Source organism: Ixodes scapularis, unplaced genomic scaffold (genome assembly GCF_016920785.2).
Source record: "Ixodes scapularis isolate PalLabHiFi unplaced genomic scaffold, ASM1692078v2 PGA_scaffold1__304_contigs__length_218370807, whole genome shotgun sequence".
Taxonomy (NCBI): domain Eukaryota; kingdom Metazoa; phylum Arthropoda; class Arachnida; order Ixodida; family Ixodidae; genus Ixodes; species Ixodes scapularis.
The window spans coordinates 121193273-121211510 of record NW_024609846.1 but is presented as its reverse complement, the minus strand read 5'-3'; the positions used below and the strand labels follow the sequence as shown (position 1 = coordinate 121211510).

At 51.2% G+C, this 18238-nt stretch overlaps 1 protein-coding gene across 13 annotated transcripts in view; it reads right to left on the bottom strand.

Annotated features, from left to right (window-relative positions):
* Nucleotides 1-18238, bottom strand: part of LOC8038033 (transducin-like enhancer protein 4) — a 105891-nt gene that overhangs the window by 35153 nt on the left and 52500 nt on the right. For all 13 annotated transcript variants that reach the window (XM_042290924.1, XM_042290923.1, XM_042290925.1 and 10 more), the window contains exons 5-6: nt 8043-8105; nt 6576-6650 (exon numbers count right to left, since the gene is read on the bottom strand). In XM_042290924.1, the coding sequence (XP_042146858.1) occupies nt 6576-6650; nt 8043-8105 (138 nt within the window). The remainder of the gene's footprint in view (nt 1-6575; nt 6651-8042; nt 8106-18238) is intronic.

The window sequence follows — 18238 nt, the reverse complement described above, 5'->3', positions numbered from 1 at the left end:
TCGAGATCCCAGAGTATAGGGAAAATGATCCGACATGGTTACGGCCCGTTGCACGAACGAAATGGATGTCCTCGGAGAGCGGGCGCTTTTTATTTCCGCCTCCTTGCGGTGTCTTCATTAAACGCACCACACCTCGCAAATTAACGAGAAAAAAAAATTAAATAATAAAATTTATTGAGAGTTTAAGGGTGGGTGACGCGGGTGGGGACAAAATAAATAACAGACAACTTTTTTTTTTTTTTTTGTTCTTGTTACTCTTGTCGTCCGCGTCGGGAGTTGTGTCACCGCCCAACAAAAACGAGTTAAGAAAAAAACGCGTCAAAATGTCGTCACAGTCGTAAGCAGAGAAGCAAACACAAACACGACAACCGAGCGAAAACAACTTAAAAAAAAAAAAAAAAAAAAAAAAAAAAAAAAGCCCAGAAGGAAAAAAAAGACGAACGCGAAATGAACAAGTGAAAGCCAACAAAATGCCGACGACCAACGGAGCTGCCTTGTCCTCTGGAGAGAGAGTCCCGACGCGCACAGCCAGACAAGCGGGAAGGGCGAGGCGGACTGCGGCGGCCAACATTAAACGCTCTCGAGCCGCCGCCGACAAGCGGATAATTAAATCGCCGCTCGCGGGATCATGCCCGCCGAGCGCGTGCATGCTGCCGCCGCCGCGGGGTAGGCGGCGGCACGCCCGCTTGCCCAGCCCAGCCAGCCCAGCGCACCCCCCCCCCCCCCCCACCCCCACCCACCCCCGGTCCTAATGAGTGCTGGGGGGAGGGGAGAGAACCGGTCGGTCGTGCCAGCACCATGAACCGCGACGGACACTATGAAGCCACCGGGGTCAATCCAACTCCAAGCTGACAGTGCGATGGAACCTACGTGTTTGTCGGACCAATCATATACGTCTATCTCTGACCACGTGACCCTGTTCTGTGATGACGTCAGTCAAAGCTGGCTCAGGATTGGCTGAAGTGAAGGAAGGGAGACGTCTGATTGTTCCGGAGAGCGCGTAGCTGCCACCGCGCTGTCAGCTTCGAGGTGAACGGTTGGACCGAGGGACGAGGCGAGCGCCGAGTCACGTGACGCTCTCCGCGCAACGGATTGGCTACGGTGGCTCGTCGTAGCGTCCGTCGCGGTCCATCGTGAGGCCAAGAAACAGCGTCGTGGTCGCACTTTCCTCCGGCTGAGCGGCGGCGCGCGAGGCGACCGTATTGATTGCGCGGCGTGGCTAGACCGACCCGTCGCCGCCCGATCGTTAGCGGATTAGGCGGGAACGAGGCTGCGTTCAGAAAGGGGGGGAAGCCACGGCCGCGGCTCGAATCCGCAGCCCTTCCTTTCCTTCCGCCCGCGCTCCGATGCGGGTACGACCACGACCACGTACTACGACGCTTTGCCGGAGGAGCAGTGCTGCAGTACCGCCGCGCGATCCCCCGCTCGAAAGCGCTCCTCGGCTCGTTTGTCGTCGGGTCGTAGGAGGCGACGGAGAAAGCTGCTGAAAGTCGCTAGTCGAAATCGAGCGTGTATCGAACAAAGATGCTGCTCTCACTGGATCGGATCGTCTTGGGGGAAGCTTGGGTGAACCAATGAGGTTCACCCAAGTTCCAACGGGTATTGTTAGTTGTACTTGTTTTTCATCATTGCGAAAGTTTTCTTTTTCAACGGCATCGAGTGACCCCGGTGATAAAAATAAACTGAATGCACTCGAACAATCCCGGCAAAGTACGAGACAGATGTAAAAAGATTCGACGCAACACGTCAATCAGCAGAGCCGCAAGTAGCACCACGCCCTAAAGAGAGACGGATAGAAAGAAGCTAAAAAATATCAGGGTATGCCGATGCCTAAAATAACAATAATGCAACATCACACTTTTTTTTTTCAACTTTTGATTTTGAAAAGAAAAACATAACACGGAAATTATAGGATTTAAAGTGCACACATCCATATGCACGCGCCTCATTTCATGCCATTAAACCCTGCTAAACTTACCAAGTTCTTTTTTTTTTTTTTTTTTTTTAGCGTATATTTAGTTTGACAAATAGCTAAAGTTGAGGCTTGGGCGAGTTGGCACATACTTCGGAAAGCGCTACGTCCGTGTCACTTCTTTGTCTGGTCCTCGTCTTTCCGCGCTGTTTTTAATTTCCGTTGACAAATAGCTCGTGTCTCCTCACTGACTGCCTATCTATCGTTCCCCTCTCGCCACCAACTCTGCCCGCCAACAGAAAAGCCTTCACGGGGACCCGAACAACCATCATTTAGGGGCATATCTCGTGTTGACAAACGTGCGTCTCGACGGTTGACGACGCTCGATGCTGCCGCATTTGTCGAGCGTCGGTTCGAGAGCCCATGACTCATAAAACGCAGTCGGCGCTCCCCCTTGTAGCGAGATGCGGTCCGTCTCACGATGCACCCCGGCGGAAAGGGTACAGAGGCGAGAGAGGAACACTAGCAGTATCTGAGGAAGAGAAGGAGGAACTCTCCTTATGTACCCCTCGGAGCCTCAAAATTCGCACAGAAGCGGCTTTCCTCTCTCTCTCTCTCTCTCCCGCTTGTAGCTTCCAAAAGTGCTGCACAAAAAAAAAAAAAAAAAAAAAAGGTTTTGTCTTTTTACTTTGCTGAAGAAGGAAGACCAGCGAAGCTGTATTATGATGGGAATGGAGTAATGGCCGGCCGCAAGTTGGCAAGCCAGAGTGGAAAGGCTCGAAAGGTTGCCGCCATGTATAAGCGACGGAGACAACCGTCAAACCGGTTGTCTGGTTGCCGCCGTCGCTCATGGAAGGCGATAGCTGTCCAGAGCTCTGTGTCATCGTTTGTTTGCTGACGGACGCGATCCTGGGGAATCTAGCCCTTAATAGCTCCGCTGTAAACAGAAAAAAAGAGCGTTTTTCTGTTAAGCATTACTAAATCCCGCCTTCCTCTGGGGAATTAAAACTTGTTGTTGGCCTAGTTGGTTCATGATGCAGTATAGAGGTTTTCTTGCGCGACACAGGGGACAATTACAAGCGAGTAGACACGGACAAGCGCAAACTTTCAACTACTTTATTCGTGCGCATTCGACCACGAACATCCAGAAAGAGCATGCGCAGCACGCTACACAGACGAAAAAAAACCGAAAATAGATAATAGAGTCATCCACCAAGACACCTTCCATGATAGTCATTATCGAACCAGCAACCCGGATAAAAACTGCACTTCACTTTCAAACAAAGAAACCGAGGTATCGCTGACACAGTCATGGTTCTTCTTTATATAAAAAGCTTCCATCAATTCTCTGGCTGTGCTGTCTTTGCTTCTACCCAAGATCCTAATCTCCCGAAATCGCGCATCACACCCACAGTCGGCACAGTGAGTAGGCAAGTGTGCATTGCCTTTATTCCTGATCGACAATTCATGTTCCCGTGCGCGGTCATTAATGCAGCGACCAGTTTGACCAATATATACTTTCCCACACGAGAGCGGAATCTCGTATACCACCGCTGTGGCACAATCCACAAACGGTCGGGCGTGCTTTTTGTTGCAGCCACCTGTCTTTTCTCTTCCCGAGGAAATCCTCGGGCAAAGGCCCGCAAGCTTGCGTGGCGCAGAGAATACGAAAGGGAGAATACGAAAGGTATACCTTTCGTATTCTCTGCGCCACGCAAGCTTGCGGGCCTTTGCCCGAGGATTTCCTCGGGAAGAGAAAAGACAGGTGGCTGCAACAAAAAGCACGCCCGACCGTTTGTGGATTGTGCCACAGCGGTGGTATACGAGATTCCGCTCTCGTGTGGGAAAGTATATATTGGTCAAACTGGTCGCTGCATTAATGACCGCGCACGGGAACATGAATTGTCGATCAGGAATAAAGGCAATGCACACTTGCCTACTCACTGTGCCGACTGTGGGTGTGATGCGCGATTTCGGGAGATTAGGATCTTGGGTAGAAGCAAAGACAGCACAGCCAGAGAATTGATGGAAGCTTTTTATATAAAGAAGAACCATGACTGTGTCAGCGATACCTCGGTTTCTTTGTTTGAAAGTGAAGTGCAGTTTTTATCCGGGTTGCTGGTTCGATAATGACTATCATGGAAGGTGTCTTGGTGGATGACTCTATTATCTATTTTCGGTTTTTTTTCGTCTGTGTAGCGTGCTGCGCATGCTCTTTCTGGATGTTCGTGGTCGAATGCGCACGAATAAAGTAGTTGAAAGTTTGCGCTTGTCCGTGTCTACTCGCTTGTAATTGTCCCCTGTGTCGCGCAAGAAAACCTCTATACTTCCTCTGGGGAATTAAGCTATGTGTACATGTTTTTCAGATTCGATGTATGTTACCAAGACGTGCGAGTTTCAAACGCAAAGAGCATCACTTCTTTTTCCGACAACCAAATCTTGTAAGAACTACCTCGTTCGGCGTATTGAGCAATGCGCAAAACCTGCTTTTTTTCTTCTTCTTTTTTTTTTTTTTTCACATGACGGACTACAGCGTCGGATTGGGTGGGATGGCTCGCCGACGCATCGTCTATTGAAACTGAATACAGTTCTCCTATTTGCCATCGCGTCCCAGTGTTGTTTCCCTACCAAACTCCGAATCGTTAAAAAAAGAAAAAAACAGTCACCGTTGTTTTTTTTTTTTTTTTTTTTTTTTTTTTTTTTCTTACAGGTAAATCGATGCTACCGACGACGAGTGCTCGAGATCGACGCGTTTACGCGAAGCGAGGCACGAAACGCGAGGCAGCGCGCTTCGGGATCTCGGGGCCATGCGCGAGGAAATAACTCTATCGAAGCGGGGAGAAGCGACGCACGCCGCGCGCTCACGACCCGCAAGTGCCGTGGTTCAAGAAAACTCGGCGAATTGTGAAGGCTCGGAGCGAGAAGGCGCGTGACACTACGTCGCGTGAGCATACGTGTCCCTGCGCCCCACGCGAGTCCCGGAGGAACCAGCTGTCGTCTGCTGGCCAAGAGTCGTCTGCTGCGAAACCAACCAACTACGGATGAACACTCACCGGCGCACCACTGCCGACCGCTAGAGTAGCGGCATCGGCAGAGGTTATTGTGTACTGTGTGTACTGCGCACACCGAGGTGCTCCATCTAACAGCCGAGACGAGGCAGACCAGCTTCCGGCTGTCTAAACTTCCATGCACCGGATCTGACTCTGACATTGATGGGGCACTGGTTACGAGAAGGGCGTGTCTAATCATTCCATCGTTCTATCTCTCTCTGTCTCCCACCTAGGAATTGTTCTTCGTCAAACGCTACTTTTGAGACCGTTGGCAACCTAAGCTGCTTTCGGAAAACTCGTGCTCGGAACGTAGTCAGTCCTCAAAAAAAAATTTTTTTTTACGATTTTATTGAAAGGAAAACAGTTCGTTTGGGCTCGGCGTTTTACGCCGCTGTATATACATAAACATGCAGCGAAATGTCAGTCGCGCAGCAGTCAAGCTGAACTATACCCTGTGTATAAATTAGTTGCGGTGAACGAGTGGGTGTTTGGTTTGGTATCGACGATTCCTTCGGGCATGACAGGAAACACCAGTTACGTCCTGCTTGTATATAGATCACGAAGGATTGAGAATCAATCTTTACGTCGTAGCACTCGCGCGCTGGAAACGCGACACCCTTTATCCACCCCCCCCCCCCCCCCACACGCACACACAGACACAAAAAAAAAATTGTTCGTAAGTGCGGGCGAGTTCGAGAACTGGTCTCAGGCCCGGTGGGAAGGCACGAGGAAAGGCATCACGCGCCTACCTCCAACGAAGAAGGCTTTTGTCACAACGCTTCGACAATTCTCGTCCGACCGACCGATCAAACGCACGCGTGTGAACCGTGGCTCTTTTTTTTTTTTTTTTCTTTTTTTTTTTTTTTTCTCGCCACGGACGATTGCATCGCTTGGCGCTTCATTTTCCGCCTGAATAGGCAGGTAGGTACCCCCCAAACAACCGCCGCTCGTAAAAAAAAGAGAGGAAAGATACGCCGCCAAACACAAAGGCTCGAACTAAAGAAAAAGAGAGCGAGACCCGTTCACGAGAAAGCGCTCGCAGCTGGAGCGTCCCCCCTTCCTACCGCAATGACGCCCGCACGGAACGCAACACTCCGCCGCTGCCGCGGCACAGACCGCAACACAATGGCAGGAAGCCCTCCCTCCCAAACAGACTGGGATTTCTACATCGCTTACGTTCCCCTTTGATCGGCAGGCAGCCACTACGCGCTCGAGACAGAGCCCCCCGTTCACCCCAAACCTGACAGCGGAGTGATACCTCTACGCGCTCTCCGGACCAATCAGCAGCGAGCATCACGCACCACGTGACTGTCACGTTACGTGGCGAAGCCCGACGGTTGATCGGTCCAGTCTGTACGCGAAGCCCGCACTCGGCTGTCAACTTGGGGAGGTTCGCGTGGGACCCAAAATGGCGACTGGATTCCTTCACGACTCGGTCGTCGCTTCTTCGGCCGTCGAAGAAGAAGACAATGGAGGGCGAGTTCCATGATCGGACGCCCACCGACCGGGCACGGCTCGTTCGTGCGTCATCCCTCCCACTTTTAAAAGCGGACCGTGCACGTGACCCGGACAGACGAGCGCATGCGCGGAGGTGGCAGAAGGTGTGTACGTACCCCGATGATGGCGTTCAGTTCAGTCATCGTGACCTGCTTGGCTCGCTCGACGGCCGCCGCAACCTGCTGCTGGTGCTGGGAGACAAAAAAGGAGGGAGGCACGGCGCCTTGAAACGGCCAGGTCAAACGCCGAATTCCCCTACCCCAAACTAGCGCGGCTGGCAAAGGCCACGACGCAACTATAGGGAAAAGCTTCGGACTGTATAATAATACCAGATACCATTGTATCCGCGCACTCTTATCTAATTATCCTTTCCAAAATATTCGCTCGGGGTATATGGCGGCACAACCTATACGGTTAGAGGCTGCGGGAGAGGTAGAGTGCCGAGCTCTGGCTGGAATGATTAGTGGATTAAACGCGAAGGGGTTAGCTCCTTCCGATCAGAACGCTTAGGAGCGTCGTCTGCTCCTCGCACGCAGTGTTTCGCGTTCGAACGGGAGCTCTCGTCTCCTCCTCTTCCTCAGTTTTTCACCGTACTGGCAAAGGTTCGAGCGAAGAAGCGAAATAAAAATGTCAGAGAATCGAGTGTCAAGACTGCACTGCCGTATATACTCCTACGACGAACAGCATCGGACGCTTCAGACCTCACGCGGGCGCCGCCATTTTGAATCGCGGAACTTCCGGTATGCGGGAAAACGTCGCTTTGCCCTCGCCACAGTATACTGGAAGAAACTCGCGTTTTAAAGGGAAGCTACGGAGCTTCTTGGAAAAAATGAGTTAGAAGTGAATTCGAGTGTAGCTTTACCCCGTTAACCCAAATACCCAAATTATTTTCAGCGCAAGTATTGTAGAACGCGAGAAAACGCGAAAGACAGTCGCTGTCCGTGACGCCATCGACGGCTCTTTTGGCTGCCCAAGGCTAGGGAGGCGGGGCTTCAGCCCTATTTTGAAATTGCTCGTATGGCTCTCCGGCGCGTCGCATTGAAATACAATTTTGATATCAGTTAATCTAAAGGCAAAATGAACGCAATTCAAGCGTTTTTTCTCAAATGTAGAAGTGCCCCATCTTCCCTTTAAACGCGACTGTCTATCATTCTGGCTTCGCCTTTTTCCATTTTCTTTTACTTGTTCTAAGTTCATCCCGCATACTGGATTTGTCAACTGCCTGGCTTAAAACAAATAAACAAAACAAACTTGTTTTTAAGGTCACGCGATTTTTACGTGACATTGGATTGACTTGGATGGCTCGTCCAACGCAGACAGACCATTCTACTGATGGAAAGGAGCCTCCAGGTCTGGGCAGTTCCGGTGGTAGAGCCCATCGGAACTGCCCAAACGATAAGGAAGAAACGAGCCCCTCTTTTATCCCGACGATTCCGTCGAAACGTCCGGATGTATGTAGATGGCGCCACCCAGAACGTCCCTTAGCGGAGTGGACGTTGGCTAAAGAGGCCGACCGCTTCAAGTCCTTCTCGTAGCCGCCCCAAAAGTTGGTCGCGGAAAGGGAGAGAAATCGGAGAGCTCACCTCTTGCGAGAGAAAGGGCAGGATCTGGGCGATGATGGCGTTCAGCCGTTTGGCAACTTCCGTCTGCGAGGAAATGCAGAAACAGCGGGCAACGGTTTAGACGGGGGGGTCGCAACAACATCGCCGCGCCTTTGTTTTTTAGGGCGACAGTCTTGCCGTTGTTGTGAACGCTGGCGAGACTGCAGCACGACCTATCGCGTCCGACACCACCATAATTAGAAAATCACCGATAAAGACTATGTTCGATTTGATTCGGGAGGCCGTGACAAATAATGCCAATCAAGAATGAAAATAGCCAGATGCCATTTTCTTGTCAGAACTCGTTTAGTTACATAGATTTATCTCGGGGATTTTCCTCCTGGGCACACGAAGTTTACATAAACAGTACGTTGTGTCCGTTCAGTTCTGAGGCTCTAAATGCTGGTTCACACGTGCGACCGCTTGGGACTATGCGACGAGAGAAAACACCGGCGCTGTCTCGTCGATAAGAGATCACAAGAGCTTGGCTTTACCTAAACAGAGTGTGAACTTATTGCCTACTTGTAAGCTCTCGATGCTCTCCGTGTTATTTCTAAGACTCAATGTCGCCGGTTCTTTGACAGAGTGCGGCGACGATAGTCCTCCGCCCCCGGACCGCCGTAAGCGAAAGCATCACCGAATAAAAGTCCACCGTTCAACTTTCGATACGTTCCATCGGTAGTAAGTGGGACGAAACTCAACGTACTGAGACAAAAAAAAAATAGTAAATAAATATGCTACAGAATGTGCCATATCCTCAACAGTGAGTCTTAGTACATCGTTCCGACACCTCCTATTAACGTCCGCGTGCATCTTATGGTTATCGGGTATCGTTATCGGAGTTCTCGGAACGGTACAGTAAAAGTCCCTATGAGGCGTACGCATTCAGCCGGACCAAAGTATATCTGCCCCACGGCGTCAACGTGCATAACTACCGAAAGGCAAAATGGTGCTAATGGTGCTCGGAGAATTGCATCACCCCAGTGACGTCACGCTTCGTCCTTACCCCTCCCCCGGCCCTACCGTCATTAACGTTCCCTTCCTGCGTTCTTACGGCGGCGGCGGCCCAAGAAAAAAGAAAAACAAGGCCGAGTCTCACAAAAGAGGCTCCCAAACAAACAAAAAAAAACACACCGGCGAAGACAAAAGCAGAGTCGACCCGCGTAACGACCGCTACAACGACCAGTCTCGCCCGCTACGATTTAGACGAGGGGAAGGGTTCCGAGTCGCACGGCGCGCCCAAGGGATGGCGCCACCGGCGCATCTGAACACGCGCACCCTATGGAAAGCTCGGCTCGCTCCCTGGGACCGGTTGGTCGTATTGACGCGCCCCTTCTTTGCTCGGCGGGAGGTAGGAAAGGGGCAGCCGCTCGCTGCTTGTTTGATCGCTTCACTGTACCACCGCGCAGAGCAAAGGCTAGGCGCGCGAGGAAGATCGGCCGGGCCTGCGTTTTCTTCCTTCTTGCGACCCCCGAGTCAACGCGGAAGAATACAGGGAGTGTCTCGAGGCGACGGAGCCAGACCGAAATCAGTCCGTGGAGCAAGGCGACGGGTCGGAGACCAAGGAGCGGCTGCCACGTCACAACACCGCGGGGCCGCGGGCCGCTCGCTACTGACACGACGCCCGCGCACTGCCTACACCTAAGATATATATATATATAAAGGCTGTTTGTTAACGGCGCCGTTGGTCAATCCACATATTCGGTTTCACCTCACCACGAACCGCACCGGACGCTACGACATACAACTCCGATCGATCCGGCATTGTGTGAATGAACACGCCGCGTAGCTACGCGGGTCGTAGCGTTCTTCTCGAAGGTCACGCGTGAGATACACGCAGGACTGGATTAGCTTCCAATGCTACGCGAAGCTCGTCTTCTCCGGTTCGTCGTGAAGTAAAGCCGGGGATAGTTTCCTTTAGTGGGCGGTACCGCGGTGCGCGAAACTCCCGGACGTGCCAATCAAAAGCAAGGCCGCGAAATGACAATCCCTCGTGTACCCAGGTAGTTAAAGACAGCGATTCGGGAGCGTATGTGCGCGAGGGATCGACACGAATTACACGCGAGTGGGGTTATTCGTTGCTGCTAAACACTTCCGTAAAGCTGTTTTCTCCGCAGACTCGCACGCGTACATAAAAGCCAGCTTTACGGCAACAAACGTTTTCGTTCATTTTCTTTTTTCTTTTTTTTTCCCGGGTTGCGTTTTTGTAGCAGGTATTTCGCGATATTTAGGATAGCGTATAATGTGGCAATACTTATTTAAAAAAAAAGCATTTTAAGTATTTATCTAACTTCGCGCAACTGCAGTCATTCTTGATTGCACGCTTTCCACTCTTCCCTCGCTTCCTTCTCATTCCCCCCTCCCCCCCCCCCCCCCCCCCTTTTTCTTACCCTGTCCACCGTTGCCTGTTTCCTACTCCCCCATGCTGAGGAGGATCTTCTGCCTTGCAGAAACTGGTGTCTGGTCGTCGGCCCTTAACGGGAGCACGACAGTGTTGCCTTACTCGGAAAGAACGCGTCGGTAGTGACAGATTGGCTAGTTGGTATATAGTTACTTTTGACAATAACGCCGCAAGACAGGAACAGAAAGAAAGAGTCACAACACGAAGCGCTTCCTGTTGTGTCTCCTATATTCTGTCCGTCTTGCGGCGCTATAATGCCAAAAGGAACGTAACGCCTTATAGGAGTCATTCGAAACATCGTTAACTGCAAGGCTGAAACGGAATAATCGGGAAATCCTTTTTTTCACGCGATATGCGGTTACAGGAGTGACTGTAACATCTGGATTTAACGCGTGCACATCTATGTAGTGGCATAAAGATAGAGAAGCTGCCCTTAAAACATGCTGGGAAAATCGACGCCTGGGCCTGCACGTACAGCACGAATCCTCGTCAAATGTGCATATTAGTAATGGGTTTTACCTCGCGAAATTTCAAGGCGCTGTGTTTCTGGTTAAAAAAAAAATTAAAAAAAAAAAATTAAATGGAACATCTTTGACATCTTCGGGCGCCGACGCAGACGAGAAAGTGGCCCGACGGTCGTCTTGTGGCGCCATCTCCCGATAAGCGCAGCAAGAAGTCGGTCGAAAGCAGACGGTAGTGCGACTACTGCCTCGTCTGCTTTCGATTTTTCTCGCCTGCTCTGTATACAGGCAGACCCGCTATTTATGGCACCCTCTTCGTAACTATATAGTTACTGACAGGATAAGAACGGCAGGGCGTCGTTTTTTGGATGCGCGGAGTCAACTTTCCGTGGGGGAAGGGGCCCGGTCAGGATGGTGACGACCGATGATGGTGTTTGCCCGATGGTAGCCCCCCGGGAAGTCGAATAAGAAAAGAAAAAAAAACTAAAAGTTGTTCGATCCCGCTGGACACATTACGACGTTGGTAGGTTTACGGTGGCCAGTGTGGCCACGTTTATTTTGAAAACAAAACGACAAGTCAACGGTAATATACAAAACTTCCAAAATTAAAACCCCGTACTTTAGTCCCCAGTCTCAAAAGCCGAATCTCCGAGAACCCTCTCGGCAGCCCTTTTCTAGCCTCGTAGATGCCTCCTTTCCCTCCAGAGATGGACCAATCACTTCAAATTTCACCACTCCCACGTGGTACACTGTCGTCCAATGGTCGGCGAGCTGTCATCCTGTCGCTGTAACGGCCAAACCTAAATTCCTTGTAGGGTTGTTCTCTGCAATTTTTCCAGTCTGACTGGCGCCAACCGCTAAGTTATTGCATCGGGCAAAAAGCGACAATTTTACACTAAGCGGTGAAACCCTCTATATACAGGCACATTCGGCTAAAAGCCACAACCAGCTGCAAGAAGGGATCTGTCCGAGCAGACTACCGAAACCCGAGACGTTTCTTAACGACCGCGGGGAAGCCGCTCCCCACTCCCGGCCGCTCTGCCCCCGCAAATGCTCCCTCCAAAACGCCGACACTCACAAAGAAAGCTAAAAAAAATAAAACGATGCCGACGCAACTGTATAAAGATAGACTTTTCTAAAACAAATATTACTTATTTCTAACAAAATCCTTCGTTACTTAACACCTCCCCACCAAGAATGTTGCAAGTACACTTGCTGTTCGCGCAACATCTGTCCCCCTTTTCGAGACAGACGCGTAGCATACGAAAACAAAACAGCAACAGAGGAGCTATACCCCCTGACAAAAAAAAATAATCTGTTGGGCGACAGGGAAAACCAACAACACAAAAAAAAAAAAAACACACAAGCAAACACAGTCCGGTGAGACCCAAACCCGTACGTTCCAGATTGCACCATGACCAGTATTTATACAAAAGCAGAAAAAAAATTAACGCTGGCTACAGGCAAGGAAATGCAAACGCGAACAGAAAAAAAAGAAAAAAAAGGTTTGCTATACTTAGCCTATACCCGAAACTGTTTCTCCATGCCTGCGCGTCCCCGTCGTCTCAAATGTCTCGCGTGACCGAGGCGGTCTTACCCCCGCACTCAGACACGCGGAGGCCGGTTTGTTCCCGGAGTCCACGGCTGTATCCACTAATCCAGGGCAGTTCTGCTTAAGGTGCCCCAGCCTCGCACACAAAAAGCACCCTTGCGGTCGAGGTTTCTCAACCCTTCGCTGGTCGCCCCCAACTTCCGCAGGCCTACCCCGCATGTTCACCTGTGGCCCCTCGGCCGCCCTCTGGGGCTCCCAGTTTCGATCGCGCTGACTCTGTTCGAATTTCTCGGCAAGTTCCGCTACTTCCTGTGGCCTTAGCCATTCTTTGGTTTCATTCTGAAGTACGTAGGCCCGGACATCATCCGGCATGACATGTTTTAGCCGATCTGAAATGATCAGCTGCCTTAGATCATCTAGTGTCTCTACTTCGCGGCTCTCCATGTAGTAGCCGAACATGGTAGTCAGATCGGTAGAGAACTGTGCCCACGACTCCTCTTCTTGCTTGCGTGCGACATGAAACCTCCGCTTATACTCATCCGGAGTCATCCTGAGCTCGTCGAGGATAACGTCTCGTAGCTCCTTGTACTGCAATACCCGTCCCTCTGCTCTGTTTGCCACAACGGCGCTCGCTTTCTCGTTTAGAAAGGGCAGGATGAGTGCCCCGTGTAGGTCCTGTGGAACCTCAGAACTCGCCAACATTGTTTCAGCGCCTTTAAACCATGCAGGTACCAATGCCTCCGTCTCGGGCATTGGCGCCAGCACCGCACGTAGCTCCTTTGCATACCGTTCGACTCCCCCCGTACCCCGAGTGTTCTCTTCATGAGGCTGCCCCGTTATTTTGAGCTGCTCTAGTTTTATTTTCTCGAGTTCTATCTTTAGTCTCATGAGTGTTATCTCAGCACTAAGGTCATTCGAATCTGTTGGCTGCCCTCCCTCACTGGTGCCAGCGTCTGGTTCCGAGTTGGCGCCACTGAGGGAAGACCCTGGGGTCTTCGATCTAGTCTCTCTGGTCATGGTGAGCCTCGGAGGAAACGGGAATGGGACTCACCCACTGTTGCCTGGCCAAATCCAATTAGCTGCTCCTCCAGTCGCCGCCACCCACTTGCCGCAGTGTCCCCACTCGGCCTGGCGATCATGCCCTTCGTCTGGAAGTCTCAGCTCATTCTTCGTTCACCGAAAAAAAAAAAAAAAAAAAAAAACGCACAATTTTTCGGTACCACAACGAAGTTCAGCACTGCAGCGACGATCTCGTCTCTTCTCATGAGGCTTGCCCCGATCTTCTGTCGCCGCTCGCTGAAGATGCTTCGCCGGTCCGCAGATGAAGCCACAGGTCGTCCTGTTCTCCGACGTAGATGACGCCCAGGACCACCTGTCAGTTGCCACCGCTCCTTTTGGGTAACTGTACCCCCCCGGGCTTCTCGCGTAGATATTGCCACGGTCCTCACTCCGGCAGGAGCGAGCCTTGTCCGCAGTCCAGCAGACGACTTCTTTGGGTAACTGTACCCCCCGGGCTTCTCACGTAGATATTGCCGCGGTCCTCACTCCGGCAGGAGCGACCCTTGTCAGCAGTCCAGCAGACGGGACCCTTGTCCGCAGTCCAGCAGACGCGACCCTTGTCCGCAATCCAGCAGACGAAACACTTGTCGCATAGAGCCAGGTACGCTCCGCCTGCCTCCGTTGATACCGTCGTTTTCGCTCACCGCCCGTCACAGGAAGTCAGCAGGATCCTGTCGACTGCGCCAGTCAACTTTCCGAGGGGGAAGGGGCCCGGTCAGGATGGTGACGACCGATGATGGTGTTCGCCCGATGGTAGCCCCCCGGGAAGTCGAATAAGAAAAGAAAAAAAAACTAAAAGTTGTTCGATCCCGCTGGACACATTACGACGTTGGTAGGTTTACGGTGGCCAGTGTGGCCACGTTTATTTTGAAAACAAAACGACAAGTCAACGGTAATATACAAAACTTCCAAAATTAAAACCCCGTACTTTAGTCCCCAGTCTCAAAAGCCGAATCTCCGAGAACCCTCTCGGCAGCCCTTTTCTAGCCTCGTAGATGCCTCCTTTCCCTCCAGAGATGGACCAATCACTTCAAATTTCACCACTCCCACGTGGTACACTGTCGTCCAATGGTCGGCGAGCTGTCATCCTGTCGCTGTAACGGCCAAACCTAAATTCCTTGTAGGGTTGTTCTCTGCAATTTTTCCAGTCTGACTGGCGCCAACCGCTAAGTTATTGCATCGGGCAAAAAGCGACAATTTTACACTAAGCGGTGAAACCCTCTATATACAGGCACATTCGGCTAAAAGCCACAACCAGCTGCAAGAAGGGATCTGTCCGAGCAGACTACCGAAACCCGAGACGTTTCTTAACGACCGCGGGGAAGCCGCTCCCCACTCCCGGCCGCTCTGCCCCCGCAAATGCTCCCTCCAAAACGCCGACACTCACAAAGAAAGCTAAAAAAAATAAAACGATGCCGACGCAACTGTATAAAGATAGACTTTTCTAAAACAAATATTACTTATTTCTAACAAAATCCTTCGTTACTAAACACGCGGCTTCCAGCACGCGCTCGATCGGTGCTTTCTGTCAAAGCCGCCGAAGCGTTATCGAAGGTAGGAAGCTCATCCCAGAGGAGGGATAGCTGAAGCTCCTCCCTTCAGTTCTCATTCTGCGAGGAGCCTAGACTTAAGAGAGAAGGCAACTGAAATCGCGGAGAGGCCTCGCAATTTAATGGCGAACGTCTTCCTGCGGAGATTGAGCGCAAGTTGGCGTGCCTTTGCTGTCGAGAAGGACAGAGAAGCTTGCAGACGACCAATCAACACCATTCCTTTTTGCACTTCGTTAGCGAAGTCGGTTAAAACAAAATAGTTGATATAGCGAAGTGATTTCCGATTCCCTTTGACTTCGTTAAAACGGGTATCCCAGTATATAAGAAAGTCAAAGTGCTTTCGTGCGCCACTAAAGAAGGCCACCATAGGCCGGAGATTGGACACGACTGCGGCGTCAGCGTTCGGCTGGGAGTCGTGTTCTCGCTGATTGGACGCGAGTTCCTGCCGAACGCCGACGCCATAGTTGTGTCCAACCTCTGCCCTACACTGAGTGTCCAATCTCTGGCCTACAGTGACCTTTGGTGACGTGGGAAAGCTCTCGCGCTTTCTTATCTATCAGGAGTGTTGGACCAACGCGTTCGTCATCTCCCCGCTGCTTGTGCTGCAAACCCGGTTCAACCCCGATCGAACGGTTGGAAACGCTCGAATCTAGTCGCAACAGCCTAATTCAAGTGTGCCTAGATTTCGGAGGAAATTAGATAAATCATACGCACGCCGTTGGAGCGGCGTCCGCCCGAAAAGTGACCCTCGCCGGCGCGCGTCTCCTTGGCAATTCACTTAGAACACTTTTCTCGCCCCATACCCCCCCCCCCCCCCCCCAAAAAAAAAAAATAAATAAATAAATAAAAAAAAAAAAAATATATATATATATATATATACGCGTATATACAGACAGATTTAGAAAGTATTGGCGAGCCTAACCTTGACTGCGTGTACATGGATACAACCGTAGAGCGTCGAGTCGATATTTGACTATTTTTATCGGTATAGTATAGTAGAACGAACAGGAAGAAGTAGGGAGGCATGCGACTCGACGCCCAACGATCGCATTAATGTAAACCCCGACCGTAGTCTGCCCCAAGCCGAAAGTACGCAAAGAGCCGCGCCGCCCCTTAGTACGAAACGCGGCTCCAGAAAATTGGAGGGTAAATACGGCGCACGGGCAGGTGGTGGCAGGGGCGAGGGACTTCCTTCTCCGATGAGCTGTGTACGTCGAGCGCTAAGCGCCGTGTAGCGGCGCCAACAAAAGCACCGCGCGGCCTCCGACCCGATCTTTCACCGGGCGCGTCTGGGAGACCGCCCCAAAAAAAAGCAAAAGCATGAATGCGACGCGTTGCTCGGCGGTTGCCTTCGCCCTCTGCAAAGGGAAGGACCCGCCGGAATTCGGGGGAGGGCAAAGGCGGCTTTTAGGGCCCCCCCCTCATCCCCCAAAAGAGGCGCACGCCAGCAACCGCCCCGAGCAATTAGGGCTTCCGAAAAACCGCACCGCTCGCTCCCCCTCGTTCGAAGCATCGCCGAGGCGGAGGGGGCCCATCCGTTTTTCGTAGACGCGTTCGAGCCCCGGTACGCCGAATTTACACCCCGCTGACGAAGGGGACGCGCTTTTTCTCACGGTCCTTTCGCGGGGTCCTTGCTGTTGGCGCGCACGCAAAACGTGGATAAGGGTGTCAGGTCATCTGCCCTTTGTGCCGCAAGGGTGGTCTCCCCTGGCGGCGCGGAATTTCTCGCTCCACGAACGGCCTTCCGTCGATGAGCGGGAAACACGGACGGAGGCTCTGAACTAGAAGCCAATCGTCTTTGCGTAAATAAAATTAAAAAAGAGGGGGGCGGGGAAAAGAGGGGGAGATAAATCTCAGCCTGCTTGATTTCCCAGTCGCTGCAGCTGAATGGACTGCTACGTAAATACGTCGTCTCTGTCACAAAAGACAAGCCGGCGCCATTTTGAATCCCACTGCCACGCAGGCGATGCTTCGAACGTAAACCCCAAATTTTTATCACGCACGATCCGTGTTCTACGTAAAAGTATGGTATTTAGACATTGGATGAAACGCCCTGATGTACACGTGCATGTCCCATGAGTAGTATAGTACTACGAGTAGTAATCGTTGGAAAGGGCAATGTGTATGCAAAGATCTAAAGAACTGGGTAGGGAAGAGGTTGGAGGAACCTAAGGGAATATGAGACAGAAAGACGAGGAGGAGAAGAGAAGGCAGCTTGAAAGAGCTCGGGTATCCGACTGCTGTTGATCCGAAGAGAGTGTAGAGCTTTGATCGCAGCTCAGTATTTATTCGCGGTACTGTTACAGGCGGTTCGGTGGACGTCGTCCAAGTATGCGAGTAGTCCAGAAAACGGTAGTATGTCCCGCCAATTTATTCTACTTTCAGTGCGAGTCACGATGTCAAGCTGCATCTCGTGCACTGGCATTCTTCTTCCTGACTCCTCCGCTTCAAAGTATAGCCGCCGCCAACGATTTTTTTATCAAGTCTAACAATTGCTCTTAACTTTTTTCTTTTAGAGACAATTTAGGAAAAGAGCTTTTTTGGCCGGGGGCCGTTTGAATGTTCGCACGTATGGAGTGCGCAGCGGCCTATGCCGGATTTCGTTTCCGGATGGGGGTAAAAAATTGTCCCCCCCCCCCCCCCACCCCTCTCATTAAGAGCGTTATAAACATAACGGACGGTTAAATTAATATAGTTACTGTTACTTCGCGCCGTCTGATTTAGCGCTGTCAGAACGACGAAGTAGATAGGAAAAATGATGTCGTAAACTAAAAGCTCGACTGACTATATATTGCCTCGCGATTTCTAACTCAAGTACAAGCGCGAGCTTTCTTTGCTGTAGTCATACTGCACTGAATAATTTTCCCGTCCGCAACGGAGGACCCTACCTCGTTTTTAAGGTGTACTAACTTCTCGCTGTCTAGGCCTCAATACGAACAATTTGACTATTAGAAGTGTTCCACGCCCTAGCGGGTGGCTTTATTTCAACCTTTACAATTTAATCATTTATTTGCCGCAGATATTCAATCTACCAATCCTTAATGAGTGATGACTAACGGTACTAAACGCAAACGAGCTGTTATGCTACGCGTCAGATACCTTTTTACTGGCAGAAGTTGTCACAAAATTTAGAACACTCCGTCAAAATACGGGAC